The sequence below is a fragment of the Talpa occidentalis genome, unplaced genomic scaffold (genome assembly GCF_014898055.3).
Source record: "Talpa occidentalis isolate TD23 unplaced genomic scaffold, MPIMG_talOcc4v2.1, whole genome shotgun sequence".
Classification (NCBI taxonomy): domain Eukaryota; kingdom Metazoa; phylum Chordata; class Mammalia; order Eulipotyphla; family Talpidae; genus Talpa; species Talpa occidentalis.
Window position 1 is genome coordinate 24,252,300 of NW_026555331.1, and position 23,135 is coordinate 24,275,434.

The 23,135-nt window shown below is 37.6% G+C and overlaps 1 protein-coding gene across 2 annotated transcripts in view; it reads right to left on the bottom strand.

The window, feature by feature from the left end:
- Nucleotides 1–23,135, bottom strand: part of PKHD1L1 (PKHD1 like 1) — a 141,677-nt gene that overhangs the window by 2,695 nt on the left and 115,847 nt on the right. For both annotated transcript variants that reach the window (XM_054692025.1, XM_037502668.2), the window contains exons 63-77: nt 22,665–22,755; nt 22,033–22,181; nt 21,829–21,951; nt 21,182–21,293; nt 20,985–21,101; nt 17,707–17,872; nt 14,746–14,978; nt 14,398–14,565; nt 12,898–13,055; nt 11,636–11,771; nt 8,449–8,793; nt 4,834–4,985; nt 4,310–4,456; nt 3,581–3,734; nt 1,737–1,988 (exon numbers count right to left, since the gene is read on the bottom strand). In XM_054692025.1, the coding sequence (XP_054548000.1) occupies nt 1,737–1,988; nt 3,581–3,734; nt 4,310–4,456; nt 4,834–4,985; nt 8,449–8,793; nt 11,636–11,771; nt 12,898–13,055; nt 14,398–14,565; nt 14,746–14,978; nt 17,707–17,872; nt 20,985–21,101; nt 21,182–21,293; nt 21,829–21,951; nt 22,033–22,181; nt 22,665–22,755 (2,503 nt within the window). The remainder of the gene's footprint in view (nt 1–1,736; nt 1,989–3,580; nt 3,735–4,309; nt 4,457–4,833; nt 4,986–8,448; nt 8,794–11,635; nt 11,772–12,897; nt 13,056–14,397; nt 14,566–14,745; nt 14,979–17,706; nt 17,873–20,984; nt 21,102–21,181; nt 21,294–21,828; nt 21,952–22,032; nt 22,182–22,664; nt 22,756–23,135) is intronic.

Sequence of the window (23,135 nt, forward strand, 5' to 3'; positions counted from 1 at the left end):
CTTATTATGTGCCTTCATCCTGACCATATTTATATTTAAATTTAAAAAATAGTCTTGTCTTTTACTACTAGAGATACCTCAGTATCCTTCTGAAATTCTTACCCCACCTCAAGTTCTTCCTAAGTGTTTCTCTTAATTTTCATTTTGACTCAAATATAAGAATCTATCAATACTTAGTGCCTTATTACTGACAATATTTATCATCTTTTGATATTTGGAGATATATATAGAGAGAGATTGATTTTTACACAGAGTTATAAATCTCTACATATGCATATATATATAAATATATATATATAAGATATACATATATATACACAAATATATGAAAATAGAAGAGTCTTTTCAAAGAATGGTTTAAGTACAAGGAGGCAATCTTTAAGACTGGTTTCAGGGCCCTTGGTGTAGAATATAATTAGCATGTAGAAAGGAACCATTAAGGGTTTGTGGTGACCTTATCACTACATGGTTTCAGGAAGACAAATCTGACAGCAGTATGGAGGACAGGCTGAAAGTGAGGCATTTGGAAGCAGGACACTATTGTATTGTAGTAGGTCAAGTGGGAAGTAATAAAGGTGTAAGCAGAGCAGGAAGACTTTAAAGGAAGGACAGATGGGAGACATTGTGGTTGGACACAGATGACCCAGAACATTGAAGAAATGTAGAACTTGAAGATGTCTAAGAAGTACCAGCCTGAGAGAGCAGAAAGATGGCACTGGAGTTAACTGGGATGGGGTAGCAGGAAGAGAAGCATGTTGGGAAGGGGAAGATGAGGAATCTGAAATGAACATGTAAAACTGAAGATGTCTTATTTTTCACTTTGAATTTATCATGTCCCTGTTCTGCAGTACATTTCCCTCCAAACTTTCCCTCCATTTCCTTATCTTACTCATTCTGTGTAGCCTCTTGATAAAGTACTCTGATGGAGTGACATCAGCAACCATCTTTAACTATTCCAGGACTTCTCCCTCCTATTAATCTCCTGAATAGTCATGATCTCTGTCTGCCTGCCACTGCTGGTGCCAGTACTTTGATTTCCTTTTGTAAAACCAATAGTCCTACCACCCTCAGTGCCTCACTCCATGTGACCCAGGCCAGGCTAATTTGAACACAGCATCTTGTGGCCACATTGATTGGTTGAGGAATGGTGGTGTGGCTATGTCATGGCAATGACATTCTTTGGGACTCTTGCTGGAAGTGTTGGGAAAGTGGTTTGTTCTTTCTGTATCAGGTGCTGGGCTGGAAGAATGTAGCCATGAATATCCTGGGGTATCTTTGCCATAGAGTTGGGGATGATGGTGAAGAGTCTGCCAGGTTGTGAATCTACCACTGAGGAAAATGGAGGCAAGTGATGGAGAGAACCAGCTTCTGGATAACCGTGTTGAATCCTGTGGTTCTGGCTGTGGCAGACTACTTCTGGACTTCTTGGTTAAGTGAGTTAACTTTACTACCTACACTAGTTCAAGCTGAGATTCTGCCTCTTGCAGCAGAAAGAGTCCTGACATTATCTGCACTTCTCATTCCACACATTCTTATAAACCACGACTGAGGCTATATGCCACTTACATGCTACCAGATGGAGGCTATTACTTTCTCAATGGCTAACACTGTGTCTTTTTGTCTGCAGTGCTGCCAAGCACAAGGGCTGTTGACTCAATCTTTATTTTGTAAATATTCACTGGTATCTCATGCTGTATGTGGAAATGTACGTTTTACAAGAAATGAACTGGACTTACCTAGAGTTATGCTCAAAATCAAAACTGCAGCCATAAATATTTCCAAGAGCAACATTCTTCCCACCAGACAGCTAATTACTATGGTCATTATTTGGGCAGCTGTGCCCACAGTTGATGCTTTGTTGCTGTTGCTGCTGCCACCACTGCCACCGCTGCCCCCACCACTGGAGACAGACTGTGCTGGCAGGTTGAGAGTCCTGGACTCCACCCGGACAACATCATCCAGTATAAATTCAATCTTATAATTTTTTCCTAGAAAAAAATCCTAATATGTGATTTCTGTTTTTCTGTTTTTTCTGTTTTCATACAATTCCAATTGGATTTTCATTGACTGAAAAACATGGAATAATTCCAGTTACTCAGAGATCATAAAAGATAAATTCATGTCATTTGCAGCAATATGGAGAAAGCTGGAAGAGACTATGTTAAGTGAAATAAGTCAGGAGGAAAAAGAAAAACATTGAATGGCTTCATTTTTTCATATCGACTTGATGTGTATTAAGTTTAGGCTTTTTTCTTCAGTATTTAAGAAAGTCCATACTAGGGCCTCCCTGGTGGTGCAAGGGGTTAAGCACTGCACTATGAAGCAATTCGCAGCCTCTGCAGCATGAGTTTGATCCCCAGCGAGGGAGAAACCCATATGGTGAGGCAGACCTCTCCTGTCTCGCCCGCTGCTCCCCGCAGCAGTGTATTTCAGTCAGTCTGCCTGTTCTGTTCCCCACTCTATCTCTGGTGGATCCTCTCACCCCCCACATCTCTGGTCTGTACCCTAGTACTTGTATGCATAAATAAATCTTAAAAAACAAAAAAAAAGAAAGTCCATACTAGACTGGTGCAAGGACCACTCCATGGAGAAGTAAAGCACCCAGCAAAAATCCACAGTGAAGACCTTAGGGATGTGAGTCCCATCAATCCCTTCTAGCCAACCACCCCCTGCATGCCCAACTATAAAAGATCCTCAGCAGAAATCCCAGACATCATGGAGGACATATGAGCAATCCCTCCCCAAATTCTAACCCACGCTATTATGAGCAAATGAAATGGTCATTGTTTTAAGCCATTACATTTGATTCGTTATGTAGCAATAGCAACTGAAACAAGCACTAAATATGACATAAGTAGCTAGATATAATGTCCCAAAGGTGATTATCCATTAGTAATACTATCCATGTTGATCAAAGATTAAATCTGAGCTGTTTACTTTCTTCTTCTACCCTTTTCTCAGCTAATTCTCACATCCCCATTTTCTGTGTTAGAAACCACAGCCCATATCTCTTCTACTCTGGTGGCCCCTGCTTTGCTCTTTAGGGAGCTTTAAGTAGACACTGTCAAGCTAATCTAATCTGCGAGGTGATTTCCCACAGGGCAGGATTTGTGGGTAGGACCTACCAGAAGTGTTCAAAAAGATGCTTTGTTAATTTTCTCCCACATGCTTTGTAGTTATACCAGTTTTACAGTGGTTCATCTACAAATCGGCTAACTAATCTAACAATAATGAAGAGACCACTTTACTTGGCCATCCTTACTGTGTATAATCAGGCGACTGAGACCACATTTGATGAAAAAATGCAAACAAGATAGCAAGGAAGAAAGGGGAGAGAGAGAGGACTCATGACATCATTTTGATGTTTAGCTTCAAATTCTATGTTCTATTTTCCTTAATTGCTTATTTTCATTTATCTTACCTTGCATATTAAATATATTTTTGTAAGCTAGAATAAATGTTTTCTGAAATGAAGTATAATGTTCTGATTTCTGTAATTTATTGGCCAGATTATGGAATGTTTTGTTCAATTATAATTGTCCTTATTTCATGGGTATGTGCCTGAAGATCCAAAACTCACCTGTTCTAAGAAGAGTAAGATCTGTGTAGTTGGCCCAACAGCTGCTAAATGGAATTGTTGTATTTCCACTAAGACCACTGATTTGGTTATTATTGGCATCCTTTAGTATGGCCTTTAATGTTAGTGAAGTGATCCCAACGGATACACAATTACCCTAAAGAAAAAAATAGTGGAGAAACATAACTATCCTGTTTCCCATGCTTTTTCTTTTTAAGATCTGTAAAACTTTATTTCTTTAGAGGGGGCCTCCCTGGTGGTGCAGGGGTGGAGTTGGATCCCCGGCCAGGGAGCTAACCCACATGGCGCAGGAGACCTCTCCTGTCTTGCCCATTGCTCTCCGCAGCAGTGTATTTCAGTAGATCCATCTGTTTTGCTCCCCTCTCTGTCTCTAGTGAACCCTCTCACCCCCTGCACCTCTGGCCTGTATCCCAGTTCTTCTATGCATAAATAAATAAATAAATAAATAAATCTTTTAAAAAAACTTTGCTTTTTAAAAATGCCTTATTACAAATTTTAAATGTATGTCCCTTTCCTACACAAGCAGACAAAATTCATTTGAAAACAAATGTTTTTACAACAGTAAAAGATGGTACCTACAGGCATTATTCCAGTTCCCTAGGGGAAGTGCTAACCTAAAGCTGCCAGTATTCCAGGTTAATGACATTGGTTGCCTTTTACAATATACACTTTATTACCTTCACTTAAATAAAGGTTTGAGTTGTAACTTACATCAGAATCTACTGCCTTTACTGAAGGCTGCTGAGAAAATGGCTGCCCTGGCTGGGCTGCCACGGGCTGAGTGATCAAAGAGAGTGAGGACACAAAGGCCACATGATGAACAGGAAATGCAGACCTCTCGACTGGCTGGGTGGTCATCTGGAATGGTCATGAGTGGTGACATAATCACATGATCTTCTACATTCAGTAACAAAATTCATCTTAGCCCAGCTAAGGGTAATATTCATGTTTAAAAATATGCTCCATATGTGAGTTATATGATTACAATATTCCCTCTAGGTCATATTTAAGAAAAATTATTATATTAAAGCAGAGCACATTTTATACCAGTAAATACTTTTTAGAAGATATGCTCATTTCCAATTAGTTTTTCATTTTAATGATACCATAAAAATGAGCCAACAATAAGTTACAAAGACATACTCTCTACTGCCTTGAAATTGGGAGTTAAAATTAGAAATAAGCAATGATATTTTAGATAGTTAAGATGCATTTTAGTTGATGCATTTTCTTACCTTAATCCAGCCAGAATCACCTGGGTTGGGGATAGGATTGGTAATAGACATGGAAGATATATTAAATCCAAGGATACTACCGGTTTTTCCTAAAATTACAGCTTGTCCAAGAGAATCAGCAATTTCTTGGAGTTCAGATAGTTGCATCTGACCTATGGTGAAAGTAGTATGATATTTATACAGGTTACAAGAATTTATGATTTGGGGAATACATGAGAGTTTTACACAAGTTTTGCATTGTTATACGCAAAGAGAATTCTACAGTTTTCTGACTGTACATAAGCTAAACATGATAGACATATTCATGAGGTTAGGAAAATAACAATTTTTTTGTATGCTTTTAAGCCAAATTAAGAGAGAAAGATAGAGAAAACAAGTACAAATAAATGAATGAAAGCATAATGAAAATATATTTGAACATATCCTGTGTCATTCTTTGTTTAGAAGTGAAACACTATCATGAGTGCCTATCATCACATATCAATAAAAAACATCAATTCTGGAGTAGAAAAATCATTAGCATTGTGAAATTTATAATAAGCATATTAAGAAGTAGTCAATGTTATTATTAAATTACTAACAAATTGTTACTATTTTCAAGATTAGTTTTCACATTGTAGGTAGTTTTGTTCTCTTCTACCTTGTCAGGTTCCCTTACACCCATTGTCCCCATATTGCTCCTTACCTTAGGAAATAGCACCTCTATTCAATATATCCCTTTTATCAAAGTCTGGTAGTTTTGCTTGATCCGATTCTTGACTTCACCTCTCCATCCCCCACTCTATAATTACTAATATCTATGTCTCCTCTGCCATTGAAATCCCAGTCAGTCATCATCTGGGACGTTACTGGCTTTCCAGATCTGTTCTCTCTGCCTTTCACTTCATTCTAAACACTGGAGTCAGTGACCTTTTTTAAAATAACTTTCCCAGAATAATGTTTTGGTATACAGTAGACCTTACTGAGGCCTCATTTTTAGGTATCAACACCTTCCATGACCAGATTCCTGTACTGAAGACTCTGGATATTGAGTTTGTTCCATTAAGGCTAAATCATGAGGGCCTCCCTGGTAACGCAAGAGGTAAGACACAACCTACGAAGCTATCCACAGCCACTGCAGCACAAGTTCAATCCCCGGCCAGGGAGCTACCCACATGGTGCAGCAGACCTCTCTTGACTCGCCCGCTGCTCCCCTCAGCAATGTATTTTAGTCAGTCTGCCTGTTCTGTTCCCCACTCTGTCTCAGGTGAATCCTCTCATCCCCCACACCTCTGGCCTGTACCCCAGTTCTTGTATGCATAAATAAATAAATCTTTAAAAAAAAAAAAGACTTGAATTTCTATGCCAGCCATGTCTGGTGAGCATACCATTGATCTGTCCCTCCCCCACCCTGTTTTCCATTTTAGATTGGAAAAATATGACTAACAAGATGAAAATGCTTTTAAGGGGATGGAGGTGTAAGAGGGGTGGTGTTTGTGGAAATTTAGATCACATACTACAGATGATAAACCACTGGGATTTTTTTTTGATATTTGAGTGGCTAGTATGATAAATATTGGCCCCCACTGCAAGTAAGGTCTTACTAGGGAGTTTGAAGAGTTGGTGAGCAATATCCGTGTGTATCACTACAACTCCTAGAGTAAGTTAACAGACTAAGTTGAGTTCAAAGTCTTCATCCTGTAGATACAAAGAAGTACAGAACTGATAGAGGAAAGTATCCTGTAACTAGGCAGAGAACACAGGAGAGATCTGGTTACAACACAAGCCCATGCTTCCCGCTTCCTTCAACAAAGACTGCTGATCAATACTTCCCTCCATTCTTGCAATTTTTTCCACAGGTTAATCCCACATGGGAATAACTGTGTGCCTGTCAAACTGGTAGAATTCCAGAATGACCGTGTAGCAGTGCACAGGGCAACACAGAGAAGCAAATCTCCTGGGGAAATGAGAGACGTCCCCTAGTGACAGAAGATGAGAACTTCACCCAGAATCCAGGTTTATACAAAAGAGAGCCTGGGAGTTGTATGGAAAGCATGCTGGACAGACAGAGGGCTGATGCAGATGTCTGGGTATGAAATGTATGCAATTTGAAGGCACTCTTTAAAAAGTGAATGTGCAAAATTTTTACTTTTGCATTTTTATTATAACATTCAATGATTTGACCATGTTATTAAATGGACTTCTCCCAGGGCCTTAAAAATTAAAGCCTGTTCCAGGACTTGTACAAGTGAAGGGTCTTAAAACTAACCTTCTTGACAGAGACCAAAGCCTCATTTAGAGGAGGGAAAAGCTTACATGAGGGTACTTGTGCTACATAGCAAGGTAGGGAATGATTGGCTGGAGATGCAACTACACATCAGAAGGCCCGGAAAATACAGTTGCACATTGAGAAAAGTACAACTGCACAGAGAAGAAATGACCACCCACCCTGCAATAGATACTGTGATGGTAAGAGGGCAACATAAGAGTCCAAGGTCAGGAAAGTCCCTCGGTATTTAGATACCAAGTTAGAAGGAAAAGATGGAGAGGAAGAAAATATGAAGGACTAACCATTTACCCAAATTCCCAAACTAAGTCGCCATAAGGAAATAATTTAAACCAGCAAAGATAACTCTGATAGGATAGTTGAGTTCTCATCTGATAGCTAGAAAGCGGGGGTCGAGGAAATAAGGGACAAAGAAAGGGGTGATCACAGGAATTAAAGACAGAATATATTCTTGCACATTTGTATTTTTTAGAATCATTCTGTGACTTTAGAAATTTAAGGAGCCTCCCCGGTGGCGCAGCAGTTGAGTGCTGGGTTGTGAAGCTGCCCGCAGCCTCTGCAATGGCGGTTCGATCCCCGGCTGCTGGGCGAGGGTCCCACATGGCGCGCAGACCTCTCCTGCTGCCCGCTGCTCCCCTCAGCAGTGTACCTCATCAGTCTGCCTGTTCTGCTCTCCACTCTGGCTCTGGTGAATTCTCTCACCCTCCCGTGCCTCTGACTATACTCCAGTGCTTGTATAAATAAATAAATAAATCTTTAAAAAAATACAGAAATTTAATCTACAACTCCACTGCTCAGAGTCAACAATGGTCTACTCTTTTCCTTAGGAAAAAGTCCACAGCCATTTGGCTTGCAAAGAGGAGCAATATTTTTGGATTCCCATGACCTTGCACCTGTCTACCTCTCAAAATCATCTCCAGCGTTTGCCCTTCCTGGCTCTTTCCCTGCAGACCTATCAGACATTTTTCAGTTTTTCCAAATGAACCAAAGTATAACTAACAATTTCTTCAGACTTGAACATTCTTATTTCTTCTTTTAATTATCTATTTTTCATCCTTAATCTCTCAACTATAAGGCCACCTCTCAGATCTTTTATATTAAAACAAATCCTTTTGTTGAATTTATTAATCACTACAAAAACAAAATAGATGTGGGAATTTCTTCATAATCCCAAAATAGTCAGGCATTATAGGAGTAGGGCAGGGAACATGGTCTCTAGACTCTTACTGGGTTTTGGATGTTAAATTGGTGGGATATCCTGAGGCTTGGCTTACAAGGCCATACTAGGGTTACCTTTGACATGAATTTGGTCATTACATTTCTTGATCTCAACCATCTACTATTCATACCTGTGGTGTCATTGCTTAGGAACTGAGGGGGCGGATCTCCAATCTCTAATTCAACTGTGACTCCCACAGATCTCTTTTTCCGCAGACTCTCCCCTCGTATTATTTTGCTGATACGAATTTTGTCACTTGGTATCTTCAGGAACAAAGCAAGATTTCTAACCAAATTGTGAGAGCTATAGAAGTCATCTTCTGTTACAGTAGGTAACTGGAAGGCAACAAATATGACTGCAGTGGTATGGATTTCAACAGGTATAGTTCCTTTAACCAAAAGGTAAAGCATCTGGTAAGTTGGATCAAAGTAGTTTTCACCAAGAACAGTAGAACTCAGGTTAGGAAGGAATTGTTCTAGGAAGGAAAAAGAGCCCAAAAAGAACAGTTAAAAACATTTAAAGTAACACCATCACCATGAGTATTCAATATATGTTAAAATTTAGGAAATTCTAAAAAAGTTCAACATTGTCATTCCTTCATAAGAAAGTTTATATCCTGAAAACAAAACACTTATAGAATGGACATTCAGAATTAAAGCCAATAATTTAAATGATACCATTCATAATAATTATACAATACACTTACTTTTAAAAATAACCTGCTATCAATGTAGTACAAATGAGAATTAAAATTTAATATGAAGCCAGGAGCCCCTGTTGTAATACTATTTAAATGCTCAGGATTTTAAAGCCTTGGCCAAAGGCATTTGATAATTTAAAAATGTAAATTTCACTTTACTAGCCATGGGTTTTATGTAGTACTCAGTAACAACTCTTAAAGAGCATTTAAAATTCAGTGATTCTATGTTTACCAATGACAAACGTATGTAATACAAATGAAGTATATGCTAATGTGTCTCTGAAGGATCTTACACCAATGAAAACAGGTTTACATTTCAGTCTTAAAAATCTTTGGTTAATACAAAACAAATTCTATTAGGGAACTTCATATTCTGAAAGTGATTGAGATTATTATACATTTAAAATGAGCGACTATATACACAATTTTATGGTAGAGTATCAAAAATGTCTAAGAGGTAATAAATCCATTAATGCGTATTCAGCCAAAGGCTGAATGATATAATCGTACCAGAATGAGACCTTATAGCTTCTTATAACATTTCATAGTGACACTAAGAAAAGGAAATTAGAAGTTCAGAAAGATGGTTATTCTTGTTAATATAACAGATATTCATAGCAATGTTAAGAAATCATTTCATTTTTACTATATATTTCTTCAATATCTATTAGTGTAAGTTCTAGATGCTATTTGGTTTATCCCTTCTTTATATTTGTAGCGTGTGTTTTGTATTATAAATTGAAGCTGCTTTCAAGCTACAGTTAGAGGTGCATAAACCATTCATCCTTGGTCACCTTCTCATGTCGTCACAGTAATGGAAGGAAACAGAGACACAGATAATAATAAAACATTTGGGTAGTCTAAAAAAATATGTATAGGTTAATAATATGGGGACATTATTTACATTCTAAGTGCCAAAGAAAAATGTTCATTTTTAAAGCAATGCTATTTCAAATAAACACAATCTATAAGAGGGCAGTGGTAGTATTTGTTTTTCAGCCCTTCAACACTTGTGTAGCCAATTTCCTATATGAAATTCTGCCTGTTGAGATAGTTTCTATTTTCCAGATCTTGAATGACAGAGTATAACCAATTTCCTATATGAAATTTTGCCAGGTGAGATAGTTTCTATTTTCCAGACCTTGAGTGACAGAGTATTCAGTATCAAAGGTATTATTTTTTTAAATAAGAAAATTAAGTTGTAAATATATGCAATCAATTATATATAAAATGGTAATATTGACCCTTTCAACTTTTATGGAAGCCAATATAGCATAACAGTTAAGTGCATGGATTCTTGAGCCAGACTCTGTGTTCAAGTCTTTGCATGGCCCCACCTGAGTTCACATTGCTAAGGACTGGATCTGTTCTCTTCAAATTCATGTGTTGGAGCACTGATCCTCAAAATGTAGGGTATCTGAGAATGGGGTCTTTAAGAGAAAATTAGGATTGCATGAGGTCACAAAGGTGGGGATTTCATGATGGATATAAGAAGAGACACCAGACAACTGGCTCTCGCTCCCTCTCTACCACGTGAAGACACTGACAGGGTGGCCATGTGCGAGCCAGGCTCTCACTAGAACCTGACCATAACAGCACCGCGATCTTGCAGCCTGTAGAAACTGTGAGAAAAATAAATTTGTTTTGAAGCCACCCTATGTATGACATTTTGTAATGGCAGCCCAAGCTAGGGCAGTAACCTTGGCAAATAACCTCCTTGTGTCTTAGTTTTCTCATCTGTACTTCATAGGGTTATTATGAAAATATAGAACAATGAATTATTATAAACAAAGCATTTAGAACAATGCCTACACAGAAATGTAAACATTAGCTATTCATATAATTAGTAGAAATAGTACCTGTCTATAGATGGGTTATCCATATTTTCACGTCTACCTTATATTATGACTGATGACACATTTATATGATTGTTAGCAAAGATGTGGGGAATATCTAAAAATCATAAGAATCACATTTGGAATGGAATGGATTGGCCTTATTAGTGTTCCATTAACAAAAATATTTCAATGAGCACAGCTAAATCCTAAAGCAAATATTGATAAATGAGTAAATTTAGCCTCATAAGGACATTAGCCTTTTATTTCATTTAAACCCAGAGTTTACTTTACTTCATAATGTTCATACTAGTTAAACTAGTATATACTAGTTATACTAGTTAGTTATAGTAGTTAAACTACTCTTCTTGGCAATACTTTTGGTATCTGCCAATTTATTTAGACTCTGATCTCTGTGAAATAGAAGTAAACCAAAATTAGGGTAAAAATCTTAAGCAAAATCTTCTGTATACATATGAATAACTAAATTAAATATGTAGAATATAAATGATCCCAGGAGGCAAAGGCTTGCCCACATATACACAAGAAAAAACTTTATCTGCATTTGTGCAGAGAAGAGTTCTATCAGGAGTGGTTTTTCAGGACACACCCATTATAAATGAACACATCTTAGTACTTGATGGGTCATGAATGAAAATTTATTTTCTCATGCATTTGTCAATGACTGTGGAGCTAAAAATAGTAATGTTGAAACAGTACAAAGAGTTTCATGTATAATGAGGTATGCATATGATATGTACTATGTTTTTCTAAGGAAATACCTGTAGGAAGATGTCTAGTAAGCTCACAGTATTTCTGTTGGGAGTTCCATACTGTATTTTTGGGACAGATCAATACATTGTTCACATAGACATCCAGACGCTGAAGTGTAGGGAAAAAAATTCCTACCAGAACAGCCTGTTAAAAATAAACAACATTTTGTATCTTATGAGAACCATAAAACAGAGTATTTAGAATTTTGCATTTAAAAATGTCCTTCAACAACATATACCTCCTGTAAAATATTGAAACCAAAGTTTTGTGGATTTCAGGTAAATACTGGAGATTTTTAAATGGACTTTTAAATGGAGATTCAACCATTCATACAGGTGTTATAACTTAACTCAATGATTTTTGGTAGAAATGTGCAATGTAAGAAAGAAATTATTGGGGAAATTTTTCTAAATTAAGGTAAGACTTTCTTTAAGAGAAAAAAGTTTAACTCTAGGGGTAGAGGGGGGAATAGGAAATTTAGTAGTATTCTGTATAAGTCAGGTAAAGATCAGAGACTTAATGTTGAAACAATGCTTCGCTTCTTTCTCAAAAATTTAGGTAGTAAGACTAATAAAAATCAGCATATAAGGACTATAAATAAAAAGAAAAGGTAGCTCAGAATATGACTAACTAGAAAAGCCTAGCAGGGAGGGGCAGGCAGGGTAGACAACTGAACTATATTTTGGATATATACTGTTTTTATATAAAAATGCAGATTTGCTTGCTAATCACACAAATCATGGGCCTCACTGTCACATTTCATGTATGGAGCACTGTATACTGGGAGAAGTCATACAAGTTTTAAACTGATGAAAACTTCTGAATTGGGCCGCCCCGGTGGCGCAGTGGTCGAGCGCTGGGCTGCAAAGCTGCCCGCAGCCTCTGCAGCACTGGTTCAATCCCCAGCTGCCGGCAAGGGTCCCACATGGCACGCAGACTTCTCCTGCCACGCCTGCTGCTCCCCTCAGCAGTATATTTCCGTCAGTCTGCCTGTTCTGCTCCCCGCCCTGTCTCTGGTGAATTCTGTCACCCTCCCGCACTTCTGACTGTTCCCAGTGCTTGTAAAAATAAATAAATAAATCTTTAAAAAAAAATCCTTCTGAACTAATGTTCCTTTATTAGTAGTACACTGATGATACTTGCAAGCCATCTATAAGACTGATGTTTCAGAGAATGGGGGCGGGGAGGGGGGAAAGCCCCTTGCACCTGGAACTACATGCAAAGAATCAATACCAATAACTCCTAAGAAATTATTCTTATTGTCCCTTACCTTGTTCTGGTCAACATTAAGCAGTATCAGTCGAAGATTCTGAGGACTGGTGCCAGTGAAGTAAACTTCATAAGACTTGTTAAGTGCCACAATGCTATGAAACAGAGAGAGCCTTTTTTGGCAAGTATATCCAGAACACCAGCCATGATCCTGTGGGCCTAAATCCATATAAAATGAAAGTTCACCTTCTGCACTAGGAACAGAGATAGTACATCTCCATGATAATAGTAAAAATAAATTTCAATGATTAAGTTGAGCATTTAGATCCATTTCCATCCATCCAATGATGCATTCATCTATTTCTCAAACCTTGGCTTAAAAAGGAAAGCAGGGAAGCAAGTCCTCTCTACTATCCTTACTCCCACACTGGCCATGTTAAGCAGGGTAAACTAGAGTGCTGAGAATTTGTACAATAAGATCACTGAAGAAAATAGTAGATTTACATGGATCTCTATTTTAAAAATCAGATTAAAGTCCAGGCCACATGGTGAGGAAGAAAATGCTTGATCATTTCTCCTACCTATCAGCAATGAGACTGGGATGGAAATCCACTTTCTTAGCTCTATGCTGAGATACATATTTAAAAAGAGTTAATTTATTAAAAGTAGAGCCTGCATCTGGAAAACATGGCCACCTGTATGTCTGAACCATGGGGTCATTAACTGTGTTGACTGCAGGTGATAGAAACCAGGCAGATTGCATGTTGGGGCAGGAGAAGAGGGGAAAGATTTAATTAATCTCATTTAACTCTGAGACACCCCTGATTCATTTCATTCTACTCTTTAACCAGTTTTAAACAGTGAACTTGTTGGGTGCTGCCTGTTGTTGAAAAATTAGAATGTTCTAGTACATCTGATGACAATGTCAATACACAGAAATCTTTCTGTTCTAGGTTATGTGTCATCACATCTGAAAGACTTTAAACCTAATTAAGGACTAATCTTTGAGCCCCCAATGACACTTTAGGCACATACACAGATTCCTTGCTCTCTGTTTTTAGAAATGTTTAGAAATTCATTTGATTTATTAAAAAAAAACTCTGGACTTGTAGTCAATCTAAGTTCTTATGTAGAACATTGTACTCAGATCTCTATATTAGAACCACACATGGTCCAATGGAAGGAACCTAGACTTTCGAGCTTGATAAGATGCCCTGACAGTCAAAAGTATCAGGAAAAAAAAAGTTTCAAGATTAAGACTTCCAAGGATTCATAACAATATCTATGCCAACAATACCTAGCAATACAGATATGAAAATCACTCAAGGTATCTCTTTCTTCTTCTAATGGCCAATTTGGAATACAGTCCTGGCTTACTAACACGTGGAGCTTCTAAGAGTCAAGTATCTCTCCTGCACATAGATCTTTGTTACAAATGGAAAGCAAGGGCATTCTGATGCTTGTGAGTTTGATGTGATACATAATTCATGAGATGTCTCTGTGCCTGTAATGAACAGTGAATGCTTTGAGGGGCTACGGTCTGTATACACCAAACACCTACCATTAATGAGATCAACATAACCATTGCTCACAATAGCCACTGGTGAAAGTCTTCGAATTTCTGTGTCAGAATCCAGGCTTTCAATCACCATCATTGCATATTCCATTCCAAAGCACTGATAGCTCTGCCATTCTGGGATGTATATGCAGGTTGAATCTCTAATAATTCCTAGAAACATGCATATATGCAATTAAAAGGAGCCTCTTTGCAAAAGCATTCACAGTTAATCTTTTCTTTGTTATATTAAGATTATGAAAAATATATTCTTGACGCACATCAACCAGTAAAAATAAAAGAGACATTTTGTTTTCATGAACATGAGGACTAATAGAATAAGATCTAAGGAACCTTTATAAGGTGCTTTTTCAGTGACGGGAATTCTACTGCCATTTGGGAATGTGAGCATCACTTTAGGGATTCTGTAGTCTCCAATTCCAAATTGGCTATTTCCATTCCATTCATATTCTGCTTGAGGTATCACTGAACCAGAACTCCCCAGAAAGGATCCATCCATGTCTCTGAGAAAAGATTTTCTTTTGGCGTCACAAACCATGTCTACACAATCAGATGGATTTACCTTACTGTGGAGAGAAGGAGAAATGTATGTGTACATTGATACAGTATCCCTCCCCAGTTTCTAGATAGCATTTGAAGACACCGGAGTATTTGATAAGAGGTATCCAAAAATTGATTGATTGAATCTTAATTCAGAAAGGATTCAAAGTGGGACCAAACAGCATATGTAATTAGCATTGTAATGAGGCATGTTTTTCCATTGTGTTGACTTGGCCTATTATTATGAATTCATTAACATTTCAAAAGGATAAGTTATACATGTGGGATATAAAATTAGAATTCTATTTTATGTTCCATATTTTGTTGAGTGATGGAGTTCATATTTTTACATTGCTCAAATATATTATTGCCCCACACATTTGGTGAACAGTTAACTATATTGTGCAGGTTATATAAAATCTTCTGTTAGCAGGAAAGTCTTTATTATTTTTCCCTTCTTTCTTTTTTTAACAGGTTTTTAAAAAATTACAAAATGTTGTATGTTTTCTATAAAATAACCTAAATATTAATAATAAAAGCTCAGTCCCCTTCACCCTCCTACCTTAATTTCTTAGGTTTATCATCAATTGCGGATTAGTATTCTTGTAGACTTTTGTCTGTGTCTATATAAACAGGTACACATGGATTATGAAAATCATGCTATATATTCTAGTGACCATTCTGTAGATTACCTGAACTGTGAGAGATGAGATACTATAAACTCATCATTTAGTTCAACTAAAGATAGTATTCTGCCTTGATCTTGAGCTACATGGACTGGTGAATGCTAACTGATTATAAAAATAAAGTAGCTGCTTAATTTGATGTACTATACATTTTATAGTATACATAAGTGCACTTATACTATCCCATTATATATTCTATCAATAGGGAAATATAATTTATTCCAGATTTAAAGCAACAACATAATAGTGGAAAATTCTGATCTATTAGAGAAAATTTAGCATATTTCTCCTTTTTGCTGTAACTGAGACAGGAAGCTGTAAGTTTCCCCGACTATGCTGCCTCAGTTTTTTATTTTTTAAAGATATATTTATTTATTTATATATACAAGCACTGGGTATAGTCAGAAGCACGGGTGGGTGAGAGAATTCACCAGAGCCAGAGCAGGGAGCAGAACACGCAGACCGATGAAGTACACTGCTGAGGGGAGTAGTGGGCGTGGCAGGAGAGGTCTGCGCACCATGTGGGGCCCTCACCAGTGGCCAGGGATCAAACCAGCACTGCAGAGGCTGCGGGCAGCTTCTCAGCCTAGCGCTCAAATGCTGCGCCACCAGGGAGGCCCTATGCTGCATTAGTTTTGGAGGTGACTCGGACATATTTCTGTTGTTGACTGTCCTTTGTATTCAAGTATGTGCAGACTGCTTTTGTGAATAATCTGTGAGTAGACTGTCCAGTGCTCTTACTTTAAGAGTTTAAGGGTATGTCTTACTTCGGGTTCCAAAAGAACAGATGTGGATTTGTGTTTAAGTGTGTTAATCAAGAGAGTCCCTAAAAAAGGAGAGAAGCTACACACGGGAAGGAAATGAGAGAGACACGATGATGGTCTGAAGACCAGCTCCAATTGGAACCTTTGGATCATGCATTGTGTCCAAAGTTGTTTCCATATTGAGTTTCTTCTACTCAATTATACATTAAACATTTTCTGTAGGCTACAAGGAGATGGTGATACAGAAAGTTTAAACTCTTTAACATCATACGGTTATTCCTAGTTGGCTAAGAACAATTTTCTGGAAAAGAGGGCAAATGTGAACTCTTGTTGGCAACATTCAGAGCATTTAGGGACTGGGTAAACTGCTTATAAAAGAGAACTGGGATAGTGTCAATTGTAGCCTAACAAAATCACAGAATTCAAAGACCTTAACTTTCAAAATGTGATATTTTCTTCATGACCTAGATATTAAAGTAATATTAAATCTGACAGATGGATTGATAACTAAATAGGAACTAATAACTTTTTGGTGGGCAGAGGCTTCTACAGAGAACCAAAAATCACTGCAGTTCAACAACTATTAAATGACAAGATATGGTATTGTCATTAAATCAAAATCAGATGAAATCAAACTATTTATGAAACAATACATTTCTCTGAAGTGATGTTTAGTTATCTCCCAATATCAACATGATCAAAGATTTCTAATGAAATTTTTTTGTCTCCAATACTATCTTATATCTAAATTCCTGGTCTCCTCATTTTAAAATGAGTAACAGTTATAGTCCTTAAAGACTTAAGCTTTAAGTATTTCAGTTTCTAGAAATATTCTGATACCAACTGACTTCTCTGATTGAAAAGTCACTGTTCTAAGTTTTTGTATATTCTTCATCACAGTGATTATAATGACCAACATTTAATTTCCAAGTATATGTTGCAGTACATGTGTTAAGATATGTGGAAAGAAACCGGAAACAAAAAAGAAAAACAAAAGGGAAGAAATGACAAAAATTTCTCTTATTCCCAGCGATAATTAATGGAGATTACTAATACAAAACATACTTCTGATGCTATCTCTGTGTTTCTACTTAATGGTGGTGTTAATTATGATGCAAGGAACAAACAGTATGAGTGAAATAAACATATTAAGGCTTAGTTACTTCAAGTTAAAATCAGTCTCAATTTTCATAATGCTGGTTAAATTTTTACAGCAATGAACAATTCCTTCAGTATGGCAAGGAGAGAGGACAATGAAAACTACAAAGACAGGAAAGAAAAAACTGAGTTTTCATTATTTTTACCTTATATCAGGTCTATGTATAAATATTTTTGATAGTTCAGTAGTGTCAACCAGCTGTATGTTCGTCACATGAATTGGATGCTGTAAATCCTCATTTAAAGGGTTAGTAATAAATACCACATTAGTTTCACCCGAACAAACACTCTTAAAGCCGACAAATGTTGAACCTATAATATAAATAATAGAAAAATAATTATCTTCTCTAAACGAAGTGTTAAAACCTGTTTCATTTCATGTATATTCCACCAAAAACATCATTTAACACTACCTTGAAAATGGAGTTCCAACCCTAGGTGGGAGAAAAGTCTAGCACTATTTGTGCTGTAGAGCTATGGCCTTTAGCTTCTTTGGTGTATAGCCCATTTCAACCCAAAGCAGACCTAGAACTTCCCTAATCAGGCATGCATGAAGCAGCAATAATGGCAGGAATCAGGAGGATGTGTCTAGGAGTTAATTGTGATAGCAGATTTCAAGGAGGATAGAATATAAAGCTGGATAAGGGGCAGTATGCCAATATGGATGGGGGTATTCTCTATCTTGCCATTAGGGTTTTTGTAAACTTGAAAAAAAATGATTGTTCATGATAAATGAAGCAGAGTTGTGAGATTTTTCATGACTGGCTATGAAGTGATTAAAGAGCTCTGACAAATAGGCATATTGGGATGAATCCATTATGTGAGGTCAGTGAATTTCAGCCTGAAGCAAGAGTGGTCTTGAAAGAATGTGGTATGGGGAGACATTACCACTGGGTAGAAGTCTGGGCAGCGTAAAGGATCATCTACTTTATGTGGAGAGAGATGTGGTCTGAGGTCAGGATATTCCTGGACTATAGACAGTGATAAATGACAGCTGGTTGTCTGGTCAGGGGCCTGGAATGAACAGAACTGGATGTTTAGGTAAAGGAAAGCCTGGCAGAAAGGCCTATGGATGGTTCTGTGAACACAAAGGGCAGGTTACAGATTAACAAGGAGTTTCCACTATAGAAGAAGCATAAAAGAAACGAGGTACACAAAGACATGGCCAGCTAATCCCTGCCCTTAGATACCCAAATTCTTATATGAACTGAGCAGTCTTGTAGTGGAAATGGAGTATATACACAGGCCCAAGGAGATGGGCCTCTGCTACTTTCATGAAGCTACCTGACAGTCACAGAACCAGAGCTGTGTCTCCTGTATATACCAATCCTCAAGGATCCAGTCAGTTGAATTAAAGTTGATTACATCAGATATCTTCTGCCCTGAATAGTATAACACTTTTTTCTTGACTGGGATTAATTTGCATTCCTACCACGGGTTTTCCTTTCCATTTTATACACACTCAGTTGCCACCACCATGCTAGGATTCACTGAGTGATGTAACTGCATGACATTATCCAAGAGGTATAGTAGTCGGCCAGACTAATACATGTTGTGGTATTTAGGAACCGTCAGCCAAACAGGCTGCTGGAATAGTTTCTTGAAGGCACAGGTGCAATGCCAGCTCTGGAGGTGACAACCTGCAAGAAGATGCCATTCACCTGAAAGAAAGTTATTATGTGCTGCTGAATTCCCAAATCATAGAAAATAGGGGTATTAGTAGGAAAAGCTATTCACCATCACTCCTGGAAGCCCAATTTTAGGGTCTGTGTGTCTGGAGGTCATGCAGGTAGATGGGGTGGTTCAAGGAATGCACTGAAGTAGAAACAAGTTAGCACAACCATCTCTCTGAGTATTGATTGCTAACATCCCAAAGTGGCCCTCTTTTCCAAAAATTAGTTTTGGCCATATAGGAGTCACATTACCCAGGAAATAAGGCCCTTCCTACCATAGCAGCTGTAATCAATAACTGACTAATATCGGGGTATGAATGACCAATTCCACCTCAAATGTGACTGATTTTCATTCTGGGGCCCTAGTGGGATCAAGGGCAGCTGTTCTCCAGTTTTCACCATGTCCTTGTTTAACAGCTTCCCTTGTCCTGTTCTGCTTCCATGCTTCCTTCTGAAAGCATTTCTCAAGAAAATACTAGCACAAAAATCTTCCTCTAAGGGTCTTCTACTAGGGAAACTAACCTAAGACTAACAGCATTCATATGTTGCCTGCTAAGACTGTATCATATAAAAGAAAAAAGTTAATTGTGTTCCTTTGAGAATTTCTGTCCATAGGTTTCATTTCATAAGGATATTTTTATTTCCATATGATAGCTATAATAGTAAAGAACATATTTTTTATTTAAAGCAATAGATGTGGAACTAAAACCTATGTGACATGCTAAACCACTTTTGGCAGGGGCATCACTGTAAGTAACACTGACATTCTTATCATGATGATAATTACTATTTTGCATCTTTGGGACTTAGAGTTTTGAGAAATGATATTCACAACTTAGACGTCTAGTTTAAAGAACTGATTTGAGAAGACTGGTTAAACTTTTCATGTGGGAAGGGGGAGGCAAAAAATAAACTTTTCATGAAAGGGAGATTTACCAAACTGAAATACAGAATGACAGTTTTAAATAGGCAAAATGAAAACGGTTATGCACACCACATTAATTCATAAATAACCATTTTAAAGGCAAATTGGTTCAGTGACAGAGCAGTGGATCTCAAGTCAGACCTTGATTAGAATCATAACTTTGCCAAAAGGTGTGAGAGTTTGGCAAGACACTTAAGTTCTATGAACTAAAGTTTATTCAACTATCAAGGGATAATAACATAATCCTAATTATATGACCAGATTTTTACAATTTACAATTTACAATTTTTACAATCTAGCTTTTTCCAGTTATTTCAGAGGGACAATTAATTGTCAATTCTTTAATATGTAAATAATTTTGCCAGGGAGCCATTCTTGAAATTAATTTTGATGTCTGATCTCTTTGTCTTGCTGCACAGATTAATTTAGATCATTATTTTTAATGAAATATTAATAATTAAATAATATTGAACATTAAATGACATTGGGCCTCCCTGGTGGTGCAAGGGGTTGAGCACCGCACTGGGAAGCAATCTGCAGCCTCTGCAGCGAGAGTTCAATCCTCAGCCAGCCAGGAAGCAACCCATATGGCAAAGCAGACCTCTCCTTTCTTGCCCGCTGCTCTCCTCAGCAGTGTATTTTGGTCGGTCTGCCTGTTCTGTTCCCCACTCTGTCTCTGGTGATTCCTCTCACCCCCCGCATCTCTGGTCTATACCCCAGCTCTTGTACGCATAAATAAATCAATCTTTAAAAAAAAAATTAAATGACATTGAGAGCTACAAATTCTCTATAGAACTTAATTGTTAAAGGCTATGTTTAAACTTGCCTGAGATGTCCAAAAGGCCACTGATGGCATTGTAACTCATGATCCCCGCATGGGGTTTCCGAGGTGCCATGTTATGGGCAGAAGCGAAGGTAGGCCAACAAATCCCACTTCTCCCACCTTTTATAAAAAGGAAAAAGTTAGTGAAATTTGAATATGCACTCATATGAATACAAACATTAAAGTCCCAAAATGTTTACCTGATGGAGGTCTAGAACTTCTATGGGCAGCAGAAAGTTCAATATTGGGGTCATCATTAGTAAGGATATCAGAGCAATTAAATTCAGGGCTACTTCCAACAATCAATGAATTCTATTAAAAAATTCAAACAGTAAATCTTTAATAATATATTTTTCTAAAAGTAAACATAATAAGGAATAATACTTAATGCTACTGTAGTAAATCAAAACCTCTAAATTTGAGAAGCAGAGCATTTATTAAGCCAACATGAAAAAGAGATGATTTCAGTCATGAGTAGAATGACACTTAAAAGTGGGAGGGAAGACAGGCATATCCATGATGCCATATAATGCTGCTCTAGTGGAAACATGTCCAGGGAACAGCAGGAACAAGAAGAGGGAATGTCAATGGCCACTTAGGTTGGTTCAGGAAAGACTTCATAAAGGAAGTAAAAAGTTAACTAATGGCAAAATTAGTAGGTCATAAGCAAGAAAAGGAGAGGAAAGGTGTGATGGTTAGAGAGCTTCCTGGCAGAAGGCAATGAGTGCAAAATCAAGAGGTTTGGACTACCAGGCCTGAAGTTAAGGAAATCAATCTTAGACCTTCAATAATTTTATCCTTCTCAGAGTTGCTTCTTTTTCCTTGTGTGGTTGTATGCACTTCTTACCTTAATTTGAACTATTTTACTGGAAATTTTGTGAGATACAGCAGCTGGCATGTAAATCATTGAAAAAATGGCCATTCCATTGTCAACCAGGGTCACATTGTAGATATACACACTCTCTGTGGTCTGTAACACAATTTGAAGGTTACATAGCACAAAATGCAATCATGAAAGAAAATTAACAACTATCATTTGGATCACATTTACCTGAAAATAAATTCCATAATCCCAACATGTCCAAATGGTAAATCCCTGTATAAGAGAGCATCCAGGAAGGCCATCTTGATTCATGTAGATACCATATAAACCTCCATGGGCTTCATTGTTAAACCACTTTTCCCTGGGATTAGATTGACCTTGAAAGGAAATATAGAACCAGAGAATTAACATTACGAGTCATGCCCTATAGCTTTATAAATAGTACTGGTTAACGGCTCAAGCCCTTTGACTTTTGCATGCTTGCAGGTTTTAACATGAATGGTGAGGCTATATTTCCTTAAATTGGAAGCATAAAATAGTGTCATATCCCCATAGTCACAGTTATTTCTATGCTTTTGCAAAAGAGGTGGTGGGATGATACCAATACCAGTCACATCAAGAACTTAAGTTGCTGTTAGAGTTTTTGGATCATTAACATACAAACAGTTATTCTTAAATGCTCATCCATTTTTGCTTTAGCACCTCAGTATCTTGAAGTAAATTAGCTTGTTGAGGTCTGCCAGTGCCCACGAGGAAGAGATAATTACACACTGAATTGACAAACAATAATTATTTCTAACACATTTTATTTAGTTTTATTTAGTGACTACATTTAATGACTCTATGCCAAAAAAACTTACTTGAGCAAGGTTCACCATCAATGCGGTATCCAGCCCTTCCAAAGCCAGCTACTACATTATTTTGTAAGACTGTATTGGTTCCTCTATTTATCTAGGGCAATGATAAAATGCTTTGAGTCAGACTCCTGTAAGATTATATAATGGGAGCAAGCATGCAACAAATACAGGAAAACTAATCACGCCTACACTTTCAGGAGGAAAAATTTAATTCATTGTTCATCCTATTCAACTTTTTTTTTTAAGATTTATTTATTTATAGCAGCACTGGGATACAGGCCAGAGGCGTGGGAGGGTGAGAGAATTCACCAGAGACAGAGCAGGGAGCAGAACAGGCAGAAGGACCAAAATACACTGCCGAGGGGAGCAGCAGGTGGGACAGGAGAGGTCTGCCGTGCCAAGTGGGAATCTCCCTGGCTGGCCAGGAATCAAACCCGCTCTGCAGAGCCTGCGGACAGCTTCACAGCACTGTGT